Source organism: Amphimedon queenslandica, unplaced genomic scaffold (genome assembly GCF_000090795.2).
Source record: "Amphimedon queenslandica unplaced genomic scaffold, v1.1 AMPQUscaffold_11945, whole genome shotgun sequence".
NCBI classification, from domain to species: domain Eukaryota; kingdom Metazoa; phylum Porifera; class Demospongiae; order Haplosclerida; family Niphatidae; genus Amphimedon; species Amphimedon queenslandica.
In genome coordinates this window covers 3,489-13,620 of record NW_003547816.1, presented here as the reverse complement: position 1 = coordinate 13,620, position 10,132 = coordinate 3,489, and the positions used below count along the sequence as shown (strand labels likewise).

Here is a 10,132-nt window from a genome sequence, read left to right as displayed (position 1 = left end):
AGGATCAGCATCAGGACCATCTGTAAAAGAAGTACATTAATTATAGTCTATATTCATCACATACCATTGTTATTGTATCCAGTATCAGTATATGCTCCAACCACTAGTGTTTGATTCACTCCATTCTCATCAGGAATGATACACTTGTATAAACCTTCATATCCAGATAGTCCACCTCTTCTAGCTAATGAAATCTGACCACTGAATCTTTTACTGAACACTGGACTAGGAGCTGATGGATCAGTGAAGTTGCCATCAAATAAAGGTACTTCAGTTCCATTAGGATAATACCACACTCCAATATTAGCACTATTGTTAGCACTCTGACACCACAAAGCATCATTTATATCATTTAAATCATTATTCTCATCTTTATCATAAAACTGGCTAGCATGTATCATAGAGTAATCAGGTATTATCCTGTCCTGATAAGGTAAATAAAGTTGAGCACCTAAAAAAGATATTGTCTCGACAAATTTTATACTCTCAGTTTTACACATACCCTTGCTTGGTAGAAGGAAAGATGGTGGTGCTTGTCCTAGTCCTAGTTGAACTAGCCCCAGTATAATACTCCATAAAATAATGACATGATTAAAAGTAAGATTTAGTGTCAATCTCCTCATTTTGTATACTTCAAGCAGTATGGTTAGAAATATAATGCAGCAGTTTATAACTGACAGCAAAAATAACATTGTGACACTGCATACCTGAATGTGAGTGTAGATCTAGTATAATCAGCAATACTTATCTTACAACTTCAGTTGAAGTAGTAATAGTAGCTTTATGAGTAGAATATAGATAGACTTGAACTACTTGAGAGTGTCATCCTTTTCCCCTAAAATAATGCACTGCTCTTACTTGTTGATCTAGTTAGTTTTTTATTAAATAAATAACTCTTCCCCAAAACTAACAGAATCATGACATAGGTCTAGCTCAGAATGTATAAAGCCCTATTCTTTAAATTTTGAAACAAAATTAAATTATGCATAAACACATACATATGTACATTATCTAGCACCAAAAGTTCATAATCAAAATGTAATATAATATTTAGAATTACTTTCATGTTCAATTTTTAAGGTCCAAAATTCAGAATTGATTAGTGCATTAGTGTATATGGCGTAGCTAAAAATTGTACCCCTGGAGATTGTAAAGAGTTGTAAAGAGGCTAATTGTTGGAAATTAATCATTATCTGAATGTCCATAAACGTTGCTAATTGCTGCTATTTAAAAAAGTTTATTTCAAGCATAATGTAGTTGTGGTATTTTAACTAAAATTGGTAAACATTTCTAATTGTAACACAAACACATCTCATGATTGTACTATCCACCAGTAACCAAATACATCATGTAAATTGTATTGCATAATAGTAATGTTGTACATAAAAGATGAGTACATTATTAAACAGTTGAAAATAATGACACAGCCTGATAACTACAATACAATAGATCTATGTTACAGTGCATGGGTGTATAGATCTAATACGAAAAAAATCCGATAATATACTAGAAACAGGTGCTACTGCTTATCCTCAGTTTTGACAGTTTGTTCATTTTGCTGAAAAGGTAAAAATAGACAAAAGCAACCTTCTCATTAAAATTCATGTGTAAAGCAATAAGCCACGCCCCTAGTAATAATGACACTGGGTGTGATGAGGAAGAGTCCAGAGCTATTGCAAGCTAAACACATCCTAATCTTGTGTAAAAACAATGTACCTACTATCAAGAGTAGATCTACTCTTGATACTATAGAAATTTAACTTTATGTTCATAATTCATTAGCAAACTACATGGCAAAAACTGATAAGTACTATAAATTAATAATACAGGCATTCACACATATTGAGAAATTAATGCAGGTAAAATACCTTAAGCCACTATTATTTGCAAGCACTAATTTTTGCGCTTTTTGCGAGTGGCTTTAAAATCGTAAAAATTAGAACTTGCATTTATTAATAATCTAGATTTATTAATAGTTATTAATTGAAAAAAGAACAAAATCGCTAAAATTAGTATTGCTAAATCAATACCATTAACAAATCGCAAATATTTGTCTATTAAAAATAAGTGGCTTTAAGGTAGTATACACTGACGTAGCCAAGAGTATACAGATAGTTTGTACACTAGCAAAAATATGATTAAGTTATAAATCAGTCACAGATGGTATTTCATATTCAGTAGAAGGTGGTGGAAGAGAAGTCTCATATTCATCAATAGTTGTATCATACACTGGCTCAACAGTTGATCTATTAATAATAACTTTAAATAATAATAATAATTGTATTTTATATAACTGACTGTGTTTGTTGTACTATATCATATGTTGCACTATCCTTCACTGATACATCATCAGTAGTACTGTATATGTATGTATGTATAATAGACATAATCTAATAGTCAATAGTTTAACTAACTTTGTTTTAAATTCAGTTGTAGTATAAGCTGGACTGCACTCCATTACAATATCATTATCTAATTTTCTATGACCCACAAACATTGAAGTAATGAATGCATGCATTTATATACCTCTTTTGATTAATATTAGTTCTTTTTATGTACATAACCAGTATTAATATAACTATTATAGATACAGCCACTAGTGATGCTGATACTATCACAACAACTATCCATCCAGCAATATTCCCTCCATTATTTTCTAATACAGTAACAGTAGTTGTCACAGTAGCACAAACTATTAGTAGAACTAAATACAATTTTTCATTATAAACTTGCTTACCATGAGCAGATGATAAAGACACTGTTGATGAAATCAACACTGCTAATGCAAGTCAGTAAACTGATAATAATGGGTTTGTGTTATCTTACTTGTTGATGTTCCTGTAACAGTGACTGGTGAAGTACCTGTAACATGACCATTGTGTGATTGATATATGACCAGTGTCCAGTGACTTACCTGATGTTTGAATCGCAGTTGGTGCCCTTGATACTGCAGTAGGAGTTAAAGTGAGATCTAATGTATAACCAAACCATAGATTTAAGTTATTTCACTTTTATATACTTGGTGGTATTTTTTGAGTCCTCTTTCCTTCATAAATGATTCCATTAACATTAAATGATACAGATATAGAGAACAAATAGTTCAGATTAGGATCTAATCCTCCTATTAGACCTTCAGTAGTATCACCTGGGAATACTCTCATTCCTGTCTCTACTTGTCTCTTCTTTCTTGAGGAGCTACTGGTTGACTCATAATAGACAGTATAATGGCTAGCTCTAGAAACAAAACCCCACTCAGCCCTCACTACTGTAGAATTGAACTTTGTTATAGAGAAGGTTTGAATGACAGCTAAATAACAAAATAATATAAAATTAAAGAAATAATAATATCTTACGTATTTCAGCAGTAGTATATTCTCTATGAGTCCATTCTCCTGGTCCAATACTAGTATATGCTCTCCCTCCAATAGTATAACTAGTATTAGGTATCAATCCTACTATATTGTAATAAGTGTTAGTAGTGTTAGTTATATTGTATGGACCAGTACTGGTAGACTCTCTAAATCTTATCTCATATACTGCAATGATACCATTAGGTATTGTAGGAGGTTTCCATACAATATTTATTGCATTTGGGTTTCTTCCATGTCTTAGATCAGATATCACACCAGGAACTGTGTTAAGATCATGTTAAACTGATCAATATCTCATTGACTTACTTGATTCACCAGTTAATTGTATTTCTTGTCTAGCTGGTCCATTCATATTATAATTATAAGGTATTATACTCACAGTATAGTTAGTATATGGTATTAATCCTGTGAGATTATACATTCTGTTGTCTCCTCCAGTGATATTAACAGTATAACTAGTGTTTGAAGTGATGTTAGTGTATGTGAGGTAGTATCCAGTGATTGGTCCATTTCTTCCATTGCAAGGTACTCCATCCCATGAGACGGTCATTGACACTGACTCTACTGATGAGAATATAATATCACCCACTGGTGCAGTAGGGGCTAAAGGAAGTATAATGACAATAAATATCACTATAATGTTCTCTTACCAGTAGAAAGTGTAGTAACTAAATAATTAGTAATCAAATAAGCTAGTTCAGCTCCATATACTCCAATAAGATCAAAGGTACATTGACTGTAAGGAGGTATACCAGTTGAAGTATGTGGTGATGAAACTGATGTTTCACTATTACTAGTGACTAATGATTCACATACTCTTTTACATCTCCTATTGATATTATAACTAATCGGTACTACAGTATTAGGTGGACTCCATTTCAAGTTAATAAAAGAAGCTGTAGTTGTAGTCACCGTAAAATCATCCATTACTGGATTACCTAAATAACATTATAGCAGTTAACTTTAATTATGTACTGATACTCACTAATTGTTAATATAACTGAAGCATTACCACTAGGTAGAGAAGCTGATTCATAAGATACTACATAGAAATTGTATGTACTTCCTTGGACCAATCCTGATGTTATATTGATTGTTGTATAACTAGTGTTGGATACACTAACAGGAGTATTACTAGACAGTTGATAGTAGACCTCATAACCAGTAGCTCCTGATACAGTAGACCAGGAGAGTCTTACATGAGATAAACCAGTACTTAATCTTGTAGCAGTTAAACCAGTTGGAGTATCAGATACTGAAAATAAAGCATAATAATTAATAATTAATGCTGATGCAAACCTGATAAACTCAAAAATGTGTTACTACTTGTTGCCTGAACACCTCCAATAACACCATTAGTACCATCAGACACTCTGGCATTAAATACATTACACTGATAGTTACCAGTTTCTCTTCGTCTCACTGTTACTGTCACTCTTGTAACAGATCCTGATCCATTCACTATCACACGAGACAGTTCAGTAGATATTCCACTCCCATTCACTGAACAACTGACAGTAGTAGGAGGACCATCAGAGACATTGAAGCTGAGACTGAAGACTGGAGGAGTAGCTAATCTACTAGTGGAGAGGAGAGAGAACTGCATAGTAGGATCAGCATCAGGACCATCTGTAAAAGAAGTACATTACAATTATAGTATATATTTATCACATACCATTGTTATTGTATCCAGTATCAGTATATGCTCCAACCACTAGTGTTTGATTCACTCCATTCTCACCAGGAATGATACACTTGTATAAACCTTCATATCCTGATAGTCCATCTCTTCTAGCTAGTGCAATCTGACCACTGAATCTTTTACTGTACACTGGATTAGGAGCTGATGAATCATCAAAGGGTCCATCAAATAAAGGTACTTCAGTTCCATTAGGATAATACCACACTCCAACATTAGTACTAGTGTTAGCACTCTGGCACCACAAAGCGTCATTGGTGTCAAGATGGTCATTATTCTGATCAATATTATAAAACTGTCTAGCATATATCATAGAGTAATCAAGTATTATCCTGTCCACATAAGCTAGGTACAATTGAACACCTAACGAGTATGAGTACAAATCTATTAATTCCAAACAATTAGGTCTATTGCTTTTCTTACCATTATTGGGTAAAAGAAAAGATGGTGGTGCTTGCCCAGATACAGTCATCAGATGAACTAGAGTTAGTATGAGTAAAATAAAACAAGAACAAGTTGAGAATGCCACTCGTGGTGCCATGATTGCCATCTTGCTCTAAAAAAATAACTCCTCCCAATAGTCTAGTCTAAATATTTTTTATAGTTCAACACAACTCAATGTAGATGTTTGCATTAAGCCCATTTCTAGATGTAGTATTTTAACTAACATTATTAAGCATTTCTATTATTGTAACACAAACACATCTTATATAATATTATCCACTGGTAATGTTATGCTGTATGTACATCAAATACATTAGGAGAATATAAAAAGAAGAGCACATTATTAAACAGTTGGTATTTCATATTCAGTAGAAGGTGGTGGAAGAGAAGTCTCATATTCATCATTAGCTGTATCATACACTGGCTCAACAGTTGATCTATTAATAATAACTTTAAATAATAATAATAATTGTATTTTATAAAACCAAGACTGACTGTGTTTGTTCACTTTGTTGTACTGTATCATATGTTGGACCATCTTTCACTGATGCATCATCAGTAGTACTGCATGTGTATGCATGTATATATATATATTATTTACATAATGAACTAGTCATGAACTAACTTTGTTTTAAATTCAGTTGTAGCATAAGCTGGACTGCACTCCATTACAATGTCATTATCTAATTTTCTAAGAACCACAAATTTTAAGTAATGAATGCATTCATTTATATACCTCTTTTGATTAATATTAGTTCTTTTTATGTACATAACCAGTATTAATATAACTATTATAGATACAGCCAATAGTGATGCTAATACTGTCACACCAATCCATACAGTGATATTTCCTTCATTAACAGTAGTTGTCACAGTAGCACAAACTATTAGTAGAACTAAACATAATTTTTCATTATAAACTTGCTTTATACCATGAGCAGATGATAAAGACACTGATGATGATGAAGTTGACACTACTAATGCAAATAAGTAAACTGACAATAATGAGTTTGTGTTATCTTACTTGTTACTGTTTCTGTAACACTAATATCAGCTAAATAAATGACAGTTAAAAATACATTTAATATTAGAGATAAATATTTAGCATTGGACTATACCTGGTATTGGTTGAGTCCTCTCTCCTTCATAAAAGATTCCATTGACATTAAATGATATAGATATAGAGAACAAGTAGTTCAGATTAGGATCTAATCCTCCTATTAGACCTTCAGTAGTATCACCTGGGAATACTCTCATTCCTGTCTCTACTTGTCTCTTCTTTCTTGAGGAGCTACTGGTTGACTCATAATAGACAGTAAAATGACTAGCTCTATAAACAAAACCCCATTCAGCCCTCACTGCTGTAGAATTGAGCTTTGTTATAAAAAAGGTTTGAATGACAGCTAAAAATTTTAAAACATTATCATCATAGTATTCTCAGTAATTTCTTACGTATTTCAATAGTAGTGTATTCTCTATTAGTCCATTCTCCTGGTCCAATACTAGTATATGCTCTCACTCCAATAGTATAACTAGTGTTAGGTATCAATCCTGCTATACTATAATAAGTGTTAGTAGTGTTAGTTATATTGTATGGACCAGTACTGGTAGACTCTCTATATCTTATCTCATATACTGTAATGATACCATTAGGTATTGTAGGAGGTTTCCATACAATAGCTATTGCAGTTGGTGGCTTTGCATGTCTTAGATCAGATATCAGACCAGGAACTGTGTTAAGATCATGTTAAACTGATCAATATCTCATTGACTTACTTGATTCAGCAGTTAATTGTATTTCTTGTCTAGCTGGTCCAGTCATATTATAATTGTAAGGTATTATACTCACAGTATAGTTAGTATATGGTATTAATCCTGTGAGATTATATATTCTGTTGTCTCCTCCAGTGATATTAACAGTATAACTAGTGTTTGAAGTGATGTTAGTGTGTGTGAGGTAGTATCCAGTGATTGGTCCATTCCTTCCATTGCAAGGTACTTCATCCCATGAGACAGTCATTGACACTGACTCTGCTGATGAGAATATAATATCATCTACTGGTGCAGCAGGGGCTATAAGAAGTAATGACAATAAACATTATTATAATGTCCTCTTACCAGTTGATAGTGTAGTAGCTAAATAATTAGTAGTCAATAAAGCTAATTCAACTCCATATACTCCAATAAGATCAAAGCCACATTGACTGTAAGGAGGTATACCAGTTGAAGTATGTGGTGATGAAACTGATGTTTCACTATTACTAGCGACTGATGATTCACATACTCTCCTACATCTGCTATTAATATTATAACTAATTGGTACTATAGCAGTTGGTGGACTCCATGTTAATGTAATGGCAAAAATTGTGATTACAGTACCCATAAGGTCATTAACAATTGGATTACCTATAATAATACATGCACATGTGTGCTAATTAAAACAATCACTTACTAAATGTTAACATAACTGAAGCATTACCACTAGGTAGAGAAGCTGATCCATAAGATACTACATAGAAAGTGTATGTAATCCCTCGAATCAATGATGATGTTATATTGAATGTTGTTGAAGCAGTAGTGCCTGCACTAACAGGAGTGAAAGTTAAGAATTTACTGTAGACCTCATAACCAGTAGCTCCTGATACAGTAGACCAGGAGAGTCTTACATGAGCTAAACCAGTACTTAATCTTGTAGCAGTTAAGCTAGTTGGAGTATCAGATACTGAAAATATGATTAATATTTATTTTAATATATGAGTCATTAACCTGATATACTTAATGATGAAGTACTAATAACTACTTGAGAACCCACACTGCCTTTAATAGGACCATTAGTTACTCTTGCATTTGATACAGTACACTGATAGTTACCAGCTTCAGTCAAGTTTGTTACTGTCACTCTTGTAACAGATCCTGATCCATTCACTATCACACGAGACAGTTCAGTAGATATTCCATTCCCATTCACTGAACAACTGACAGTAGTAGGAGGACCATCAGAGACATTGAAACTGAGACTGAAGACTGGAGGAGTAGCTAATCTACTTGTGGAGAGGAGAGAGAACTGCATAGTAGGATCAGCATCAGGACCATCTGTAAAAGAAGTACATTAATTATAGTCTATATTCATCACATACCATTGTTATTGTATCCAGTATCAGTATATGCTCCAACCACTAGTGTTTGATTCACTCCATTCTCATCAGGAATGATACACTTATATAAACCTTCATATCCTGATAAGTAATCTCTTCTAGCTAGTGCTATCTGACCACTAAATCTCTTACTGTACACTGGATTAGGAGCTGATGAATCATCAAAGTCTCCATCAAATAAAGGTACTTCAGTTCCATTAGGATAATACCACACTCCAATATTAGTAACATTGTTAGCACTCTGACACCACAAAGTATCGATGATATCATTAACATCATTATTATAATCATAATCATAAAACTGGCTTGTGTACATCATAGAGTAATCAGGAATTATCCTGTCTTGATAAGGTAAGTACAACTGAACACCTGAATATGAGTATAGTCTGTAATTAGCAATACTTATTCTCTTACCATTACTGGGTAGAATATTAGAAGGTGGTTCTTGTCCAGACAAATGTACAGACTTCAGTTGAAGTAGTAATAGTAGCTTTATGAGTAAAATAGAACAACTTGAGTGTGTCATCCTAGAATGATGCACTATAATCTTACTTGTAAATCTAGTTCGTTTTTTTATTGAAAAAATAACCCAACCTTAAAACTAACAGAATCATGTGAGCTATGAGTTGTTCATGACATAGTTCTATTTAGCTCAAAATGTATAGAGCTATGTTTTAAAATTTTTGAAAAAAAAATTATACATAAACATATGCATATGTATATTTTCTAGCACTAAGTATTATAATCAAAAATGTAATATATTATTCAGAAGTGCTTTCATGTTCAGGTTTTTAAATGTCCATAATTCAGAATTGATTAGTGCATTGGTGTATTGTTGTTAGAAATTGTAACTGTGGAGATTGTAAAGAGGCTAATTGTTGGAAATTATTCATTATTTGAATGTCTATAAACGTTGCTAATTGTTGCTATTTAAAAAGTTTATTATGTACATAATGTAGATGTGGTATTTTAACTAAAATTAGTAAACATTTCTAATTGTAACACAAACACATCTCATGATTGTACTATCCACCGGTAACCAAATACATTATGTAAATTGCATTGCATATAGTAATGTATGTACATAAAAGATGAGTACATTATTAAACAGTTGGAAAATGATGACACACATTGATAACTACAATACAATAGGTCTATATTACAGTGTGTGGGTGTATAAATCTAATACGAAAAGAATCCGATAATATACTAGAAACAGGTGCTACTGCTTATTCTCAGTTTTGACAGTTTGCTCATTTTGCTGAAAAAGTAAAAATGAACAAAAGTGACCTTCTCATTAAAATTCATAAGTGCACGTGTAAAGCATTAAGCCACGTCCCTAGTAATAATGGCACTGGGTGTGATGAGGAAGAGTCTGGAGCTAGTGCATGCTAAACACATCTTAATCTTGTGTAAATGCAATGTACCTACTATCAAGAGATCTACCCTTACTAATATAAAAA

At 32.7% G+C, this 10,132-nt stretch overlaps 1 protein-coding gene across 1 annotated transcript; it reads right to left on the bottom strand.

Annotated features, from left to right (window-relative positions):
* Positions 1-2,047: 2,047 nt before the first annotated feature.
* LOC109588665 (uncharacterized) lies at positions 2,048-3,461 on the bottom strand. The gene is made up of 9 exons (XM_020004804.1): positions 3,354-3,461; positions 3,020-3,307; positions 2,915-2,971; positions 2,827-2,862; positions 2,738-2,779; positions 2,527-2,692; positions 2,415-2,480; positions 2,299-2,358; positions 2,048-2,246 (listed from the first exon to the last, which is right to left on the bottom strand). Exons 2-9 carry the CDS (start codon positions 3,159-3,161, stop codon positions 2,144-2,146), a joined length of 672 nt encoding a protein of 223 aa, XP_019860363.1. The 5' UTR covers positions 3,162-3,307; positions 3,354-3,461; the 3' UTR covers positions 2,048-2,143.
* Positions 3,462-10,132: the final 6,671 nt, after the last annotated feature.

Excerpts from the sequence above, each read along its gene's own strand:
- LOC109588665 (XM_020004804.1), bottom strand. The coding sequence starts at position 3,161 with ATGAGAGTATTCCCAGGTGATACTACTGAAGGTCTAATAGGAGGATTA. Across the intron at positions 2,972-3,019 it reads GACTCAAAAAATACCACCAA|ATCTCACTTTAACTCCTACT; the intron begins GTATATAAAAGT and ends GTTATACATTAG. Across the intron at positions 2,247-2,298 it reads GATATAGTACAACAAACACA|ATCAACTGTTGAGCCAGTGT; the intron begins GTCAGTTATATA and ends TATTATTAATAG.